At 44.5% G+C, this 19,770-nt stretch overlaps 1 protein-coding gene across 1 annotated transcript in view; it reads left to right on the top strand.

Annotated features, from left to right (window-relative positions):
- pcsk5b (proprotein convertase subtilisin/kexin type 5b) overlaps positions 1-19,770 on the top strand; it is an 84,995-nt gene that overhangs the window by 26,146 nt on the left and 39,079 nt on the right. Inside the window, exons 8-15 of the mRNA XM_079338404.1 lie at positions 925-1,067; positions 6,606-6,709; positions 8,282-8,399; positions 13,097-13,285; positions 13,563-13,699; positions 14,980-15,105; positions 15,323-15,425; positions 19,093-19,286. Coding sequence (XP_079194530.1) covers positions 925-1,067; positions 6,606-6,709; positions 8,282-8,399; positions 13,097-13,285; positions 13,563-13,699; positions 14,980-15,105; positions 15,323-15,425; positions 19,093-19,286 — 1,114 coding nt within the window. The remainder of the gene's footprint in view (positions 1-924; positions 1,068-6,605; positions 6,710-8,281; positions 8,400-13,096; positions 13,286-13,562; positions 13,700-14,979; positions 15,106-15,322; positions 15,426-19,092; positions 19,287-19,770) is intronic.

The raw sequence follows: 19,770 nt of genomic DNA, 5'->3' as shown, positions 1-19,770 counted from the left end.
GACATTTCATCCTTCTGTTCTCCGTCTCTTCCGTCCTTTCCTGATAAAAGTACAAATGGCCTCAAAAATGACAAAATTCTCTGTATGAACGGTTGTTGAATGAATCTAGCAGGTCTTGTTTTGGGTCCAGCCTCGTAGCCCGGTTTGACCCGCACTGATCGGGATCAGTCTCATGATCCTCTCAGATCAGCGCTGACAGTCGTCCACTGTGAGCTAGCTTGTCTGGCAGCGTCTCGCTACATTCCTCGGACCGATGTTACACGCACTGGACGCAGAGCCCAAACCCAACGGCTTTACAGTTTCGCCGGCTTTGAACAGGAACAGCAGACTCTCCTGTGTCTGAATGTCAAACGTAATCTGCTCGATGCACACGCGGTCATCTCAACTCGAACAAAGATGGACGACTTTTACTTCTGACTGAACCGTTTCAGATTCTGTGCGTGTTTGTGTGTCGTCAGATAATCCGTCAAACTTTTTTTTTTTGGTCCAGGAAAGGTCCTTTTGAAGAGAGCTCAGACTGGAGGTTAGCCAAGCTTTTCTTGGCTGACTCACCATCAAGCTGACTTGTTGGCCGTCTAAAGTCCGTACAATAAAAGCAAAAACTTACAACAACACGTTTTACTACCACTAAATCGTTTTCTCTTTATCTTTCACTTCTCCTTGGGGGTTGAATCCTTGATTTTTGTTGTAGAAACCGCCACTTTCTTGTCTCTCAGAGTGTTTGTGGTCTTTCTGACGTGACTTTCAGGTGTGTCTAAATCCTCCTTATCCTCGTGACTTCAATCCCTCACTGTCTGTTTTCCTCCTCGCCGCCACTTATTTCTCCACTCCTTCCTCTGCTTTCCTCTTTCTCTATCTTTTATTTATTTATTTTCTCTCCAGTCTTTGATTTTCTCTCTCTCGTCCTTTCATCCTCTAATCTCTCGTCCTCTCTCCCCTCTCGCCCCTCTTCTGGTGTGTTTGCAGATCACAACAGACCTGAGACACCGGTGCACAGACAGTCACACGGGGACGTCTGCCTCGGCTCCCATGGCTGCTGCCATTATTGCTCTGGCCCTGGAGGCAAAGTAAGATCCACTTAACCTCATCCCTTCACGTCATGCCTCTGCCCCTCGCTCACCTCCTAATGCTCTCCTGTCACCTGCACACACACTGATCTATAACGGGAACAGGTGAAGCCTTTTCTCACCAACACATTGTTGTCAAGTCAAAGGTGAAGATGCATTTAACTGATTGGAGAAGCTGTCTTTGTTTAAGTCTGTTAAGTCCTGCAGAGTTTGTGCAGACATTCAGGGTGTCGGAGGTTTAGGGCAGACACCTTTATTTATAACATGCATGTCGGCAGCAGGGCAATCTGTCTGCAATGTGTACAAACTTTAAGACAACGGGAATGAACGCACGGGGAGAGAAAACGTTATTTATAAATGCAAATAAAATTCCAAAGACACGAAAACATAAACATGCTAAATTAAAAGCTCAAATAAGACGAGAAGTAATCAAACAAGGGATCCTTAAACAGCCGTAAGTTTGATTTTTGAATTCTAAGTTTTTAAAATAATAATAATCATACGTTTTATTTGTAAGCGCTTTTAGAAATGCTCAAAGACACTTTACAAATATACAAAATAAAATATACAGTTAAAAACAGCAAAAGACAAAAAAAACAGTAGAAAAGAAAAAAAGTTCTGTATTAAATCTAATTTAAAAAGGTGAGTTTGGAGCATGTTTTTAAATGTTGGGAGGGGTGTGCAGGAACGGATGGGTTTGGGGAATGAGTTCCAGAGGGAGGGGGCGGCGATGGAGAAGCCTTTAAAAGTTTTAATTTCATGTGTAAGAGGTGTTGCACTTTTAATGGCTCTCACTGAGAGAGTTCGGATGCTCCCTAAATCCACTTCTTGCCATGATAGACGGTCGGCTAGAATATGACCATTAAATAGACCCCGACTGGTTATCTCGTCTTTAGGTAGAAAAACCAGTCAGAAGTGAGCACTACTTAGTTTACACTGCTTGTCACTGTGTCTGTAGCGTTGTTTAAATACTGATCTAAAACAACATGGATGGATGTGTTGATACTTTTCAAACGTTCAGTACAAACATGACAACCTTCTCTCTCAAACATCGACCGCAGATCACGGAATAAAAATTAATCAAAATCATTTAAGATGAATAAAAATCATCTCTGACACAAGTCAACTTTTCGGACATAAGGAGATGAGATGCACTCCATCCATCCATCCATCCATCAATCCCTCCCTCCATCTATCCATCCATCCCTCCATCCATCATCCATCCATCCATCCATCTCTCCATCCATCATGCTGGTTTACATCCGGGTGGTAGAGCAGGAAGAGCAGGCCGGTTAGCCTCAGCCACAGCTCCATCTAGTGGCGACTGGCTGTGTTACAGCTAAGACGCAACATTTATCTTGCATTGTGGGCCTGCGTTCAGTTCAGTTCATAAAGCATTTAGTATGTCGTAATCCTAAACTACACCCCCTCCTTTATGTTTATGCAGTTGTCATTTTAGGCTAGAAATTCAAAACCATTTAGATCTCGAGGAAGAATTTCATGCTGCAACAAGAAGGCTCCATAGAGACAGTTTTTTTTTAGGTTTTCATGCCTAAAATTTCTGCCTGAAGGGACTCGAGCACCAATTTAAAAGTTTGTACTTTCACAGATAAGAAAAGTTAGACACAGGTCTTTTCTTGGAATTGATTTTCACTGTCCTGTCTTGGCCTTATTCCTTCTCGACGCTTCGGTTGCTTCGTGTGCGAGGCAGCGTAGATTCTCGCCCTGCCTCCCTTTTTCTTTTTTTTTCTTTTTTGAAAGGTGTGTTGATGTGCTTGATTTGTGATAAATTCATGAATTAAGAAAGCGTGCTGTGACTCTGAATTGGGGTTTTATCCCATCATCACATGTTGAGCCGCTCAGTTAGCCGAGGTCACTTCATTTAACCTGGATAATCCAATCCAAATCCTCCCTGTAGAAAATATTCTCCGTTTCCTGGCAGTGCTGGGCACATAAGCCTGTTTCCTCAACAAGATTATCACACACTGCTCCTCTACTGTTTGCTTTCTTCTCCTCTGCTCGCTCTCACCTCCTCTCTGGCATGCTCCCCCCCCCCCCCTCCCTCCGTCTTCAAGGCAATCACTCTTTCCTCCCTTCTTCTCATTCATTCTGTTTCTGAGGTGGATACACTCACATGCACGCACTTACGGGCAAAAGGAGAGGATGAAAGAGGAGAGCAAAACAGTTTAGACAAACTGCTCCGCGCAGATCATATCTGATCTTATCTGATGAATGAAAGCGAGCAAAACCCTCTGTGATAAACATGTCAGACGCCATCACGCTAGACTTCACTTAGCTCTCTGCCGTGAGGTTTCGTCGCCCCCCCCCCCCCCCCTCGGTTCCAGGGTGGATCGGATCTCTTTGGAAAACAGTCGCTTGCTTCGCTCTCTCTGTAGATTTTGCCAACTTTAAGATGTTTAAGTCTGCACATGATTTATCTCTTTATGGTCTCGAGTCTAGCACGGCAAGCAGGACTTCAAAAAAAACGTTCATTTCTTTCCCCTTCCTTATTTTTGTCCTTGGAAAGAAGTGAAGAAATGGAAAAGTGAGGGAACTTCAGTGAGGACATTAGGAGGGAAAGACAAGAAGTGAGGATGGATAGCCATAAGAACCTCGTCTACTGGGAGGTTTTAAGAAACCAAAGCAGGGACAGATGGGGGGGGGGGGGGGGGGGATAAAGAAAACTGCTCTTTTTTCATTCATCTGCTTCAAACGATCGGGAGGGAGATTAACCGTCTTAGAATCTGCTCATGTGTCATCTTAAACAAGGTGAGATGGTGTGTTTGTTTTCCTCCATGAGAAGCTGGAAGAAAACCTATATGAGACACACGGATCTGCTGCTGCTGTCCCTCAGTATGCCAGCCTCTCCATTAATTAGTTTATGGGAAGCCTGTTGTGGCCTAGATAACGATGCCAAAGTCACTTTTAATTAATGACCATAAAACATTTATGCAACCGTAATTACACAGTGGCAGCGAAGCCTATTAATATTGATCCCAGCATTAATTATTCTGACTTTTCAGAGCACTTATCTGTGCTAGCATCCCTTTAATTATGTCAGAGCCGATACGTTACGTTCAGTCTTTGTTCTTCGACAGATTTGGAGAAGCGTGGCCTCCCTCGTGACGTGTGAGGTTTTGGAGCCTGTGTTGACGAACTTAGCTGCAGTGCATCCTGGGACGTAACAATCCAGAGGATATCCCCATTTACAAGACATGATCCGGAGGCGGGAAAAATTACAGGGGGATATCTTACGTTTTGGAAAAAGAGCGGCAACTTTCTGAAAAGTGAAAAAAATAAATAAAAAAAAATGTCAATTTGAGCGTTTTGGGGCAAAAAAGAGAAGGACGCTTTCTGTTGCAAGCGCTCTCTCCTCATTGAACAAGAATTTAAAAAAAACACGAGGTCTAATTCCACAGATTGCTGGATTAATTTACCGATGTTGATGGACAATGATATTCAGTATTGGCATTAAACAAAAAAAGAAAAACAAAACTGACTGTACAAGTGCATGTGCAATGTGCTTTAGCTAACGTAGAGCAACATGTGGAAGACGAGAAACTCAAGAGGAGCCCTGACCTTCCTCTCCACAGAAGAAGGATAAAACAACCAGAGCAGTCACAGATTAAATCACACATTATAATCTCTGCGAGTCGGCACCTTTTTCACGTGACGCTGAGACTCCTCCAGATGTCACAGACTTCAAAGTGCTCCTGCGTGGTTTTTTTATTGAAAAGAGATCTCAGTCGGACTCTCACAGGCGAAAAAAGCACATTGTGTTCACTTCAGACTTTATTTGCCGTCTCTCACGCGACACCCTGAAAGTTTTAAAAGCCGTTAAATCCGGAGAGGTTGCAGGATGTGAGTAGTGCAAGTTGGAGGAGGTTTCAGGAGGCGAGGCGAGTGACAGGGCGGGGAGGAGACTGAAGCATCTGGCTGGCATATGAGATGGTAGGGAATCCCTGGAAACTCAGTGACCCACTTCTTCCCGGTTCCCCCCCCCCTTTTTTAATGTAGTGTGTGGACATCAAAGACGTCGGGACACATGGCTGCCATCTCGTAATGGATCTCACGTGAGATCTGAGAGACGAGGGACGGCTGAACGGGCATCTATGCTCGCCATGTTTGCCTCCCTCTGTAATTTTCTCTCTCAGTATTTTTCCACCTTCTGTATAAAGCGTTGTATTCTTTGCCTCTTTCACACATCTCCCTTCTTTAGACTTACAAAACAAAACTTTCATCCTAAACCTCTCTCTCATCCTCCTCCAAGGAGACGTGTCGCTAATATTTATTTTAGGGCTTTTTTTCTTTTCGAGACAGAACAGTAGATAGAGTCGGGAATCAGGAGGGAGAATTGTGGGAATGATGTGTGGGAGAAGTGCCAGAGGTCTGATCCGAACCACAGGACGACCACAAGCTTTCACACATGGGGTGTTTGCACTAACCACTAGGCCACCGACGCCCATCGTCCTATTTCTGAGGTTTAATCATTTAAAACTCTCTCCTTTAAAAAAACACAAAGACTCATTAAGAGTTTAATTCCTCGTCCTCATTCATCCATATCAAAGAGTCATTTTTACACATGCAAGTGCAGATTTACATTTTCCAAATGTTAAATGTGTGTGTGTGTCTTTAAATGTTTATAGAATATAGCTTATAGAATAAACAGTTTATAGATAATATTGATCTCACGTTGCAGAACATGACGTTGTTATGAGTGAAGGACGAAGCTCATCAAGTATGAAATAATGCAAAGGGGAAATAATGTTCTGACTGTGATTCAGTCTTCAAGACTTTTACAGCCCGGGTGTTCTGATTGGACGAGAGGCCTAATATCGGTATATAGTGTTTACCACATCACTGTGAGGGTCACTCCTCCTCCGTCTGGTCTTTTGAACGCTGTAAGCGATCAGCACGCAGAGTTTCTCGCGATTTCTCGAGCTGGCTGAATCACTCGTCTCTCGTTTCGCTCGCTGCAGGAAGCTGTGGCGTGTTGCACCAGCCGAGTGTGCGTTCACGCTCAACCCTGCGTTGACACTAGCGAGGCAGGTTAGTTGTGTCATTGTTTGGTGCGGATACTCTCTTGCACGCAGAGACGACAAACGGCCCGCCGCGTCCTGTCCGTGAGGGCCTGTAGACGCAGTCAGAGTGCAGGAGGATGTTGCCGTTGCTTAGCAACAGGTGACTTTCAGTAAAAAAGGTGGGGGAAAAAAGTTGAACTGGAGGAGCCATCAAATGATGATTGTAGTTTAATATCGTACACACAGGCGGAGATGTTGTCCCGAACATCAGACCTGTTTTGATGAAACGTTTGCACATGGAGCGAATCACAACATCACAACATCTCTCCGTCTCGTGTGATCAAACTTAACAAGTATATCGACTCTCTACACTTTCACCAGCGACCAGTTTTTGAATAGAAAAAAAGCTGCTCTTTATGTTAATATTGATTTCTTGTTAGTCTTTGGATTATATTTTTTCTTCTTTTTTCAAAGGGATCAATAAAGTTTTTTTTTTTGTGTCCGTTTCTGTTTCTAGTACCCAACTGACATGGAGGGACGTTCAGCATATCATTGTTAAGACCTCCAGAGCGGGACATCTCAGCGCCCCTGACTGGAAGACCAATGCTGCTGGTTACAACGGTACACACACACACACACACACACACACACACACACACACACACACACACACACACACACACACACACGTACATCCACACGTTTTATTTCCCCTGTAATGAAGAGTCATTCCTGGTTGTTGTTTTCTTTAGATGTCACTTTATTTATGTCGTTTTTCCTCGAGATGACGGCCTTGATTCAGGCCTCATAGCGAGTAGCTGTCATGGGGGAACATGGAGAACCTTTAATCTAACACCTCCGGCACTAACGGCACACTGTGTGAGATAGAACTCGCACAATGCTTTGGTTGGATTTATGTCACTACACAGAAAGAAGACCACGTTGCTGATAGGCGGGGTCGTTACAGTTCAAATGTTACTGTAATGCACCGATTCAACTCGAGCGACTGAACGTGGTCCAAGTCTCACACGGCGAGATCACATCGATCGCAGCATTATCCCGACACAGCGAATGAAGCGAGTTGAGATCTGAGAACTTTGTCTGGAGGTCACTGGAAGAGTCATTGATGCATGTCCTCTTTGGACACAGAACATGGACATGAAAACTTTCCAAGCGACGTTTCGTTCCTCTGTGAGTGATTTTAAATCCTCCCTGTTTGACGTCTATATAAACCCATAGGAATAAAACACCATGTTCTGGGTGCCGCTGTGCTTTGTTGGACGTCCTCAGCAGATGTTTTCCTCACCAATTAAGCAGGACTTGCATTCCTGATTCGTCGCAGTCCCAGAGAAACTCATATGCATTATTTTTGGATGAGGGTTTTTTTTTCCAATTGGAAGAGATATGAAGATCGAAAAAAAATAAATAAATGTACAACTGCTCCGCCAGCTGCCATCTGTCAGGGTCCATGTGGTCGTTTCTGTTTTGTAACCTTGTGAGTGTGAGTGCGTGCTTACTTGTGTATGCATACCTGAGAGAGAGAGAGAGAGAGAGAGAGAGTGTGTGTGTGTGTGTTTGAAGGAGAGAAACTGAGAGTGAGAACGAGGGGTCAGCCAGGCTGCAGGCCCAGTGTGTCTGGAGCTTTTCCAAGTGACTGTTTTTTTTTTTTCAAAGAGGAACTAAAGAGAAACAGAAGAGGGGAGGAGAGGAAGGGGAGACGTGTGGAAGGAATTCATATCTAAGCTGCTGTAACCCAGCGTTGGGAACTTTCCAAACTTTCTTTTTAGACGGCCACTTTTGTGTCTTTTAATCGCTGAATGAACAGCGTGATGTTTCCCTCGTCTGTGCACGCATCTCGGATCTCTAACAATCTGAGCAACAACTTCCACAGCTGATTTTTTTTTGTTTTAAAAAAGCTTCCATGTTTATATTAATATTGCGTCTTTCCCCTGTGTGTCACGGCCCTTGAGCCAGGTTATGATGAATTAAAGGGCTTGTCTGGAAAATCAAATTGGCAGGGAAATCTGAAAGAGCACCTCATTTAAAAAAAAAAAAATTGGCTCCAGTGGTTTAATTATTGTGTCATGTTTCAGGATGACGCTGTATGTGTTGCCGTACTCTTTAAAATGATCTATCTAATGAAGCATCATCGGTATGAGACGCATGACGGTGACTTCTCTCTGCCTCCAACAGTCAGCCACCTCTACGGCTTCGGGCTGATGGACGCCGAGGCCATGGTGAAGGAGGCGGCACGATGGAAGCAAGTCCCGACGCAGCACGTCTGTGTGGAGAACGCCGACCGACAAATCAGGTAGAAAACGCGCTCACAGCCACGATTCACCATAACAGGCTAAAAACGTCAGGTCCTGACACGCCGCACTCATAAGGAGCCAAACAACCACCATGAATGATCTTAACGACGCCATATTCAGCTGAAGAGTCGGGATCAAGTCGTCCCTTTCCAACGTGCACAAAACACCTGGACACGTCCGGAGGTTTTCGAGGTTAGCTGCAAGCGTGAACACGAATCGACTCGATGTTTCACCCTGAAGTTTGTCCCGACGCCGCCTGACGTCTCGCTGCTGCTATTTGTCTCAAAACAGAAATAAAATCTGAACGTAAAGCGACTCTTTAACAAGTCCGTCACAAAAACACAACCGTGTTCTTCATTCGATCATTTCAGTGTTGGGAACTTCTTTTTGTTTTTTTTGCTGCGCTTGATGAAGATTGATCGAGGATGAATTCTGAACACGTTCATAAAGAATATACATTTGCTGCATTTCACCTCAGCCGTGAAACTCTGATTTATGAAACTTTGCTGAACTCCGGACGTCGACGTAGTTGATTCACGTCCGATAAGAAGAAAAGTAGAAAGAAATAGAAGAAAGTTTTGGCCTGCAGTGATTAAAATGAGATATTATCATCTGTGACTGTCTGACGAATCTTCTGATTGAAGCATCTTATGAACTTGGACCATTTTTTTAAAACAATTTTTTAACGTCTGTCGACCTTAAAATGCAAACTGGTTGAGATCCTCTTCATCAGTCGTAAAGTGAACGATCTAAACGGCTTCAAAACTGTGAAGAAACCGCAGAGAGCGTCACTATCAGCCTCTGATTGACATGAATAAAATCCATACTCTCTTGCGTCCATTGACTGTTGGTAAAATATTAAAATCCAGATAACGGATAAAAATTTAAGAGCAACAAATGTGTCGAAACCTCTTTTTTTTTTTTTTTTTTTTTTTTACTTTTTTTTTTATTTCCCTCGTGTTTTATACAGCGGCGTGTGTCGACAGTGTGGTTGTGCAAGCTGTACCTTAACAGGGGCCAAGCATTAGTTCTGGCAGGGTGGTTCTCACATAAGACCTTTACTACACACACACACACACACACGTATACACACACACACACACACACACACACACGAGAGGAGAGCCAGAGCTTCACAGCTTGTTATTCTTGATGCAGCTGGAAGTCTGAGCGCTGCTCTGTGTTTGGCGGGTTGGCTGGCTGAACTCGGGCTCTGAGCTGGTTTGCCTTCAGTCCAAGGCTCGGTGGCCAGAGACTGCAGCATTATCAGTGTCATTCTGTCTGTTCTGCTTCAGTGCACGAGTCAGTCCATATGAGGCTTATGTAAAGTCCAGCCCTGTGTGGAAGGCAGCCGTGCAGCCGGGGCCCTCTGCGCTCATGTAACGTGTGCTGGCTCACGCACAGATTTCCACGGCTGCTGCGGGAAAGAAATAAAAACAAAACCCTGACACTTTAACGTCCCTTTTTTCCACACGTGGTGTTGTTTTTTTTTATGTGTAGACTTAAAGAAGTGTGAAATGGTCAGTCACACGTTTGTCCTGTTGCCTGGAGCTCAAGCCTCGTATATAAACAGAATTAGCCTCTGTGCGTGCAGCCAAACGACACGCTTACAAGCACAAGCAGTCAGAGTAGGCGATCTCCGGGAAACAAGAGGCTTTGTTTTGTTTTTTTGGACTGAAGGCAAATCAGTCATGAAAGTTTTATGTGTAACTGAGTTTTCAGATTGCACATTCTTTCTCTTAATGGACCACTTTCTGAGTTTGAATTGTGTGTAAATGTCTCCGTGCTTTCTTGCATCATAGCTGTCAGACTGTTTTTTTCCTAAATTGTGTTAATGTGTTTTGGAAGGCTTTACCCTGTGTGTGTGTGTGTGTGTGTGTGTGTGTGTGTGTGTGTGTGTGTGTGTGTGTGTGTGTGTGTGTGTGTGTGTGTGTGTGTGTGTGTGTGTGTGTGTGTGTGTGTGTGTGTGTGTGTGTGTGTGTGTGTGTGTGTGTGTGTGTGTGTGTGTGTGTGTGTGTGTGTGTGTGTGTGTGTGTGTGTGTGTGTGTGTGTGTGTGTGTGTGTGTGTGTGTGTGTGTGTGTGTGTGTGTGTGTGTGTGTGTGTGTGTGTGTGTGACCTCTCTTCTCACACACCCTCTGGCTGGCCCCTCTGACTGCGTTTGGTAATGTCTGCCTGCCATCGCTCGCCTCACTCCACTTGGAGCACGCACCGGGAAAACGGCCTGAATCTCTGCTGCAATCAGGCTGCTGGTAATCAGCTGAGCATCTGCTGCGCTCGCTCCCCTGCGTATGCTCCCGTTATCTGTGTTGTGTCATCGAGAAGCCAGAGCTGTGAAATCAGCCCTGGACTCCCCCGACCGTTCACCGCTCTGTTCACTTTCCAAACAGGCGACTTGTGAAAGAGACGTCAGAGAGTGAAGTTTTCTCTCTGTTTTCATTCCATCGTGTCTGCTTGAGCTCTTGGAATTTATTGTGTATTTCTGTGTGTTCAGACGGCTTTGATTAAATTGATTTAGTGACTGTTAGCCCTTCAAATGTTATGACACTTGGTAGAGACGGAGGGAAAGGAGAAGGAGTGGTTTGGGATTGTTGAGCGGCTGTATTTCTTGAGCTTTATATGAGTGTGAGCCACTTTTACTCCTTATTTGTTCCGACCTTTTCTGATCAATAGGTGACAGGTTTACGCTTCAGTCCCTTTCACACGGGCACTCTGAAATGACCTCGAACATTTGATAACTGAGCTGCTTTTGTCCCTCACAGCGGGAGATTTAGCAGACGGGATGAGAGGCGTCTCAGGAAAGAGAGTCTGTAAAGTGTTTGGTATTCTTTTTCCCATCCTGTCGAACGCGCACTACACACTCGAGTGTCGGCGTGTAACCGTCACAGTTCGTACGTCAAGGTGAGGTGCGTGCAGTCGAAGGATTGAGTGCGTGTGAGGAGGCTGATTGTGTCCTGAAAAGTCGGCTCAGGAATGCGCTGCGTCTGTAAAAGGGATTTGTCATGTGATGTAAACACAGTGCTGACAACAACAACGCAGCGAGCGGGACTCAAGCGTCTCACTCATTGAAGACAGTCGGGACTCGGAGAGACGTTCACAGAGAGTATGTGAAAGCAAGTTTGAGCCTTTTTTTTTTTTTTTTTTTTAACTCATTTTGCAATAATTCACAATCAGAGACGGACTCAAGTCTGTGGAGTAACTTTTTCCAAAGAACAATCTTCGTCTTCATTGCTCCGCTTTAGACAATCTTAACTAGCATAATTGTCTCGGGGTAATTTTCCACTCATTGACAAAAAACATCTGTGATGCATCACTGAGGCTTTTACAATAGTTTGTAACTGTGACAACTGGGAATCTAATGAAACATTTTCCAAGACGAGATCAAGCCACACAAGCCGGTGACAATAAGTGTCCTTTAACTTTCTGCCCTGCAAAAAGAAAAAAAGTATAGTAAAGCTTTTTTTTAATGTTATTTTGCCAGGAAGTCTATCCTGTTGTAATTTCCTGAGGATAATCCGGGCATGTAATGGAGTCCTGAGAGCGTCAGGTGGATTCAGCACCAACACCTCACTCCCTCTGGATAGACGAGCGTTCCTGTCCCCCGTGCTCAGTCCCATGTTCTTGATCGCTATTCAATTAGATCATACCACCGATGTCTCTCAGCGGGTCATTAGATGTTTGCGTTGGCGCTTTCTTCATGTGTCTGCCTGTGAGTTGTGCAGAGCTGACAGAAAAGAAGAAAAACACTTTTTTTCCCCCCTTCTTATCATGAAAAGGAAAATATGGACAAAAAGCCAAAACACGGTTTGTTTCCTGGCGTTCGGAGGAGGTTAGGTCAGGAGTGTAATCGCTCCGTGCCTCGTGCTTTTGAAAACGTGATATTATTGATTTTTATGTCACTGAGAGAATATTTGGCACGAGTTGAGTAAGCAGAATACCTCAGTGTTGGAAGTGATTTGATTTAGTATTTGAGCTTTTTGTATGACTTTTATCTTCTATGATTTGTTGTCATTCATGTAAAAGCTGCTGTGAATAAATGTGCCCTCGAAGCATTCATGGTTTGAATCTGAATCCAGGCACTGAGGGGAAGTACTGCAGCTGAATCTTGTTATTTGAAATGTGACTGCCGTTTTTTAATTCTCACTCTGTTTCCAATCTGTTCTTAAAATAAGAAAGATAAAAGCTGTCACCATAGTAGTTACAAATGCAAACGTTCCCAGCCTACAGTGAAAAGCCGCCCCGATAAGAACGAGGGCTGCACAATATTCAGACTTTTCATCATCATCATCGTGATATGAGCGCTTCTAACAAACACATGGACTGCCTTTACGTGATCAGGGTTTGTTGAATGGATGGATAGATAAGTATTGATCATGCTCGTGATGATCGTGCCTCAGTGGTTTAATTTTTCTCAGGTTTAAAAAATGTTCCTAAATTTATGTGGTAAAAAATAAACTATCTGATTATTTGGTGCTGGCGGGCGGGCGGGAGGGAGGAATCATTTTTTGATTCATGTTGCAAACAGAAGAAAAGATAGATGTAAAAAAATTCCTCTCGATATCACAATATTGAAAAATAGAAGCCGTGCTTGTCGACGCTCCAACAACAAGTGAACTTCATGTTTCTGCTCCGTCCCTTTTTTTTCTGCTCGCGTCCGTCTCTCCGTCGTTTTGATTAATTCTCCTTCCGTCTTTCCAGAACCATCCGTCCAGAGCACGTGGTCCGGTCGGTGTACAAGGCGACGGGATGCACCGACAACCCCAACCACCACGTCATCTACCTGGAGCACGTGGTCGTACGCATTACAATCACGCACCCTCGCCGTGGGGACCTGTCAATCAACCTGACCTCACCCTCAGGGACCAAGTCTCAGCTGCTCGCCAACAGGTAAAAAAAAACAGAGAGGAGAAAATATGAATAACAAAGGATTAGAAATGTTGTGACTGGTGGGCGACTCCTGCAGAAACAGACGCTGAAGGAGATGCAGCCCTCTCACATGTTCTCACTCAGTTTGTCAACGACTCTGATTGGTTGTTTTTTCTCGTATTTTCTCCAGTTAAGCTTCTCCCTCATCTATGATTTTTTATTTTTTCTGTGCTCATGTGTTCGTATCGGCGTGTGTGTGTGTGTGTGTTTTTGTGTGCGTCCTCGTGGTCTTGTGCAGGTTGTTTGATCACTCCATGGAGGGTTTTAAGAACTGGGAGTTTATGACCACCCACTGCTGGGGGGAGAAGGCAGCAGGCGACTGGGTCCTGGAGATTTACGACTCACCTTCTCAACTCCGCAGCCAGAAAGTACCCGGTATGAAACGGTTTGATTTCCTTTCATTCACAAAGAGGAATTATCTGTGTGTGTGTGTTCATTTTGAGAATGTGTTTTAACCTGCAGAGATACAACACATAAGCGTTTGTCTGGCCCGTGTGTTGGTCCAGCAGGAGCACACATGGCGCTCTGCAGGCGGTGAACTTCTCTGCTCCTGCGACCCACTAATTTAACGACATCATAAAGTGTCAAATGGCGAGCAGCTAAAAAGCTGCTACGTCGTTTAAACTTGTGCAAAGCAACGTGAGTTTGATCATTGAGGGTCTGCAGCATCATCTGCTAATTAAAACTGCTGCAAATCAGGGCTGCAGTGTGAGATAACAGTGTTCAATGCTTTGAACATGGAACAAGAGAGAGATGATGAAAGAGTACGTATCAGTTTATTTCACCTTTTAAACATTTAAAAAAGTTTCTGACAAACCACGAGCAGCCATACAAACAACAATGTAAAACAAGATGAATACGTTCAAAAGACGTGAAGTCAAAAATAGTAAAACATTGATCCCAATCAGAAACATATTAGGCCGAACATCTACAGCTGGATGTTTCCCTTCAAGTCGTCGTCTGGAGGTAAACACATTTCTGCTGCATCCAGAATTTATCTAAAAAGCTTCAGCCTTTTGCGGCGGTGACGGATAGAATAGAAATAGAAATCCTTTATTGTCATTATACAACAACAACAAGGCTACTTGACTTCACCTTAAAGTGCAGACAGCTAAAAACAAGAAGAAGAACATAAAAAGGGACTGGAGTTAAGGTAAGGCGGGATGTGTGTGGTAGGACTCATTTACAGTTTGCAGAGTGGATGTAGCAGAAATATCAGTAGTAGATTAGATCAGCACAGTATGAAATGTAAAGTTAGCAGGATATAAAATATAAACATATAAATAAATAGAGCTTGATCTGACTGCATGAAAATGGTGTGACGGCTGAATGTGAGTACACACTGCATGTCTTTGTCAAAGAATATTGTGACATTGAGACTTTTGAGCGAATGATAATGTTCAGATAAAAATGAGCTGGGGATTAATTGTGCAGCCCGGCTGTTAAGTCTCGTGGTGAGTGATGGCGGAGCCTCTGTCCGAGTTAACGTCTCGCACATGAGACGAGAACGAGAAGAAATCGCTTCGCGACCGGCCGAGCGCTACACATCTGTTTCTTTATTTTCTTTGGCACGTTCTGTTTATGAGACACACAAATCACATAAATATCAAAGCTTGTTCGCGGATTGAAAAGAGAATCTTTAACCGTTTCCTCAGGCAAGCTGAAGGAGTGGTCGCTGGTGCTGTATGGCACCTCCGTGCACCCGTACCTGCGCAGCGATAAGCCGCGCTCCACAGACATCCAGACGCCCGCCGAGGAGGAGTTCACCGAGGAGTACAACGGTGGGTGATAAATCCCCGAGCAGTGCACAGACGGCTTTGCTAAAGTAGCAGCAGTGGGACATAAATCTCCTGCAGCTGCTGCTTTTACTGTCCCGTCACCATGACGGTGCCACGTTAGTAATAAGAGCGCCGTTAAAAGGTGCCGTAATGATTCCATAAACGGGGTTATGAGTCTGTAAAAGCCGTTCCTGCGCTCATCACCTCGCTCTTTCTCCAGGCCCCTGTGACTCCGAGTGCAACGAGAACGGCTGTGAAGGTCCTGGACCCCACCACTGCATCAACTGCCTGCACTACTTCCTCAAGTTCAAGAACAACACCAGGTCAGCCCGCCGCACAAATCTGAACACAATACCGACTTTGTGTCGTGCAGTGAATTCTCAAAACCACGTCAGGTGTCCGAATGAGAGAGACACACACACACACACACACACACACACACACACACACACACACACACACGCACACACACGCACACACACACACACGCACGCCACGGGCCGAAGCTTGCTCAGAGTCGGCGTTGGATCCTGCAGCTCCTGCAGACACATGTCCGATGTGCTCTTGGGCAAGGCACTTGAACCCAAGCTGCTCCTGCTGCCTTGCTAGCAGCTTGTGAATGTGTATACATGGGATTAGTTATTATGGATGGTCTCTTGTAAGTGCGACCTGCAGTGTAAAAGAGCTTTGAGTAGTCACAGGTGCTCCAACAGGGATTTAAGCTCATATTTGTTTGGGAACATGACGAAAAACAGTCTGACATCCGATTTATTATTTTTTTATATCAACCTGTTATCACATCAACGTGTCTTAAAAAAAAAAAAATACTATCACAGTGATGAGTGAAATCCAATATCTGACGAGGATGTTGGTATGTTGTGTACACGTGAATCCTCCCTGATGGAGAGAAAACAATCTCTTATAACTCAATAAGCTAATGTGTGTGTGTATATATATATATATATATATATATATATATATTGGTTATTTATTGGTTTTTCTCAATGTGCATAAAGATGTAAAGTAGTTTGTCCATCGACTCCACCAGAGCCAATTGTTTTTTTCCCCGACTTAATAAAAAAAAACCCAAAGCTGCAGGTCGAGGATCCATAAGGCTTGTGTGTGAGTTTAACAGCACCTGACTGTTAAAGAGTAAAACGTCCTCTGGGAGTGAAATAAAGAGAGAGATCAATATCCGCTGAGAGGGTCTCAGTCCCGAAGTTTGAAAGAGGGGAGGGTGAATCCAGCTGCACAGCAACGGAGTCGACTAATAACTGTGTTAAAGCAGCTCCGAGCCTCAGAGACACATCAGCTCTGTTTGCATGAATGAATTCATCAGCTGTGGAAATCGTACCTCGTCCGTGTTTCTGATGTTGTCAAGAAACGAGCGAAACACTTTTGACTTTGAGAGAATGACGAGAAGAACCTGAATGAGAGGAAATATTACTCACTACAGCCGACGACTGTGACAAGCTCCGTCATCGGTGGCGTGCTCTGAGTGCGGTGATGGTGCACGCTAGGAGCAGGCGGACAGGGAGGCGTGTGATTGGTTCATCAGATTGCTACCTCATGGCAGATATTGGTCGACGTTTTACAGCCTTAAAACTGCAACAGATGACGATTCATTTCAGTCGGGACCTAAAGACACTTTATAAGATTTTTGGTTGAAATAGTATCTGGAGAAAATGAACAACGGCGTCTTTAAGCTAACTAATTGCAGAGCCAGGAATCCAAACCAACCGAACACACGCACACAGAGAGGGCAGGACGTCACAAAACACAGACCGAGAAATAAACTTTAACATGTGTCTCTTTTTATATTTGTCCTTACAGATCAGAAAAGTCCGTCCACAGAGGCTGCTGATACGGAGAGTAGATGCTATCATGCTAAGGCTACTTGTCTTTTTGTGAACCCATTAAATGTTACACAGTCGATTGAGCCGGCCTTTAAATCCATAAAACACGCTGTTAAGGACATTTAGTGGGCTGACTTTTCACGCAGTAGATTGAAAGTATTCGTTCTGACCTCTCTTTTTAAACGTCATATTTAAAGTCTGCTTTTCACAGGAGAGTCCTTCTGCATCTTGTTCTTCCTATAAATGACAGAGAGTGAAAACAGGCGGCTCTCGTAAGTTTCCAGCATGGCACTGCTTTAAAGGCACCGAGCCTTTGTGGAATAAATGGTCGCTGTTCCATGAACACATGACGTAAACTCTTGGTCGCTGTCACATTCAGACTCTGAGTCATGTTGCCGTTTTCGTCCTGAATTCAGGGAAGTGATCTTGGCTCCCCTTTTTCGATTTCTGTTTTTAACCACCGTTTTCAGCTCAGAGGTCGACGTCTGCCTCGGTGTTGTTTGCAGATCTTTTCTCTAAATCAGGGTGAAGACTCTTTGATGATAGTGTCGGCCCCCTCTAACAGACGTGTAATGTTCGCTGTGTTTCTCCTCCCCCGGTGAGCTGGGTGCACCTCTGCATGCGTCGCCATCAATTTGTGTGTGTGCACTTTTTTTTTTTTTTTTTTTTTTTGTGCGCCCTTAGGATCCCATTAGGATCAAAGTCGGTTGTAATTGCCTTTGTGTCGGCGGGTCTCTGCGCTAATAAAAGGCGAACCGACGCAGGTGCATGAGAATGTGTGAGCTTAGCGGCTGCCTTATCATTAGCCCACTTTAGAGGTGTGCTGCCCTTTCTGCCACCACAGGGAGCAATTGATGACTGCAGATGAGGGGAGTGCTGGGAGGAAGGAGGAGGTGCGGGTGTTTAATGGTCACATAATTACATCCCTACATATGATTGAAGGTCCAAGCTCACCAAAAGGCCTCTGTGTGTGTGTGTGTGTGTGTGTGTGTGTGTGTGTGTGTGTGTGTGTGTGTGTGTGTGTGGGTGTGGGTGTGTGTGTGTGTGTGTGTGTGGGTGGGTGTTTAGAGCTTTGTAGGTCGTGTGTGTTTGGATGAGCAATTTTCTACATTTGATCAGCAGTTATTTAAAGACAGAAATGTATCCAGGAGTTTCTTCACATCATTTTATTTTTTATTTCTTTTTCCCCCTGTTAACACATAGAATAAAAACCATCCTGGAATTATTGTATTCATTCACTTTCCTTTTACGTATAGCTAAACGTCGTAAAATAACCCCAAATCTTAAAAAAAAAAAATATATATATATATCTTCTGACACAATGTTAATATCCTGTACATCCAGTTTAAGTTGTAAAATATAAACATATATAAATATATATAAATATATATATAGGGCTGCCTATAAGAGGCGGGAAATAGGAACGTTTTCTGGGGCACAGGTGCAACAGGGGGGTCAGGTCAAACATGGTCAGACTAGATTTAAGAAGCCATCTTTTTTTTTTTTTTTTTGCCTCAAACAAAGAACATGTGTGTACACACACGCACACACACACACACACACGCAAAATGGAGAGATGTCAGAGCCCACTCTGAGCTGGTGGTGGGTCAGGAAGTGAATTGGCACTTGTCCGGCTACCAGACCTAATTCCAGACTTGATCCACACCGGGACTTGAACCAGAAACCTCCCCCGGTTCCTAACCGTATCGTCCCTGCAGACGGAGTCTTTACAGTCAAACATTCTGTGCAGACTTTTATATTCGGTCATTGAATAAAAAATACAGCAGCAGAGAGATGTGCTGTTGAGGAGTTCAGAGATCTTTTAGGAAGGGCGCCTCAGGCTGAAATGAGGAGGGGGGGGCGGCTGTGAAGTAATGCAGCAGATGTTGCACCTGTTCATCATATAGCAGCTGCACACACACGCTCTGCTTCTATTGGTTACAAGTAATGGTGGAGCTATCGATGGAAAAAAAAGCTTGACATTCACTGCGTTAACTCGGATTTAAAGTTCTGTTTCACACAAACACTGTGACACACGAGGAATATGTGTTGTTTTATTGAACATGGAGTGAACTGACCTCTGAATGTGTTCGATGTAAACGCTCCTCTCCGTCTCCGTCTTCTCCGTCTCCAGGATGTGCGTGTCGGAATGCCCCAGTGGCTTTTTCCGTGACGACAGGAAGCGCTGCAAGAAATGCTCCTCGTTATGCGAGACCTGCGTCGGCAGCCGGAGCGACCAGTGCACCTCATGTCGGACCGGTTTCCACCTCAACGAGGGCTCCAACACCTGCGTGGCCACCTGTGGCGAAAGCTTCTACCTCGACCACGGTATGTGTCACAGCGAGCCACCATCACACGCATTGACTTGTATTTCTATCATGTCGGAGGATGTGAGAACTTACACGGACCCTTTTAGATTAATAAAATGAAATATCAGTCACATCCGACACACTGAGTGGACAGAAGAGTTCAGATTTAAGAAGATGTGACAAGCACATGTTCTGCTGAAAATGACTGATCCTCAAAACCGGCGAATATTTGATCCTCTTATCGATCATTCTTTTTTTTTAAACTGAAGGAAAACTAAACAGGAGAGGCGTCTCGACATGCTTTTATCCACAGTGTCCAACGTTAACGGATCCCGACAGTCTGTCATGTTCTGTCACATGTAAGCAGAGCTGTTGAGGTTGATTATCGTGCCTCCTCTGGCTTCTTGATATTTGATAGCTACTTGATAGTTTACGTATCTTTTGCAAACCTTCCCGCCGCTGACTGCAGCAGCAGTGTCCATGTGCATCGTGTCAAAGCGTGT

Source organism: Symphodus melops, assembly GCF_947650265.1.
Source record: "Symphodus melops genome assembly, chromosome: 1".
Classification (NCBI taxonomy): domain Eukaryota; kingdom Metazoa; phylum Chordata; class Actinopteri; order Labriformes; family Labridae; genus Symphodus; species Symphodus melops.
Note: the sequence above shows the minus strand (reverse complement) of the source record. Positions and strands in the feature narration are given on the sequence as shown.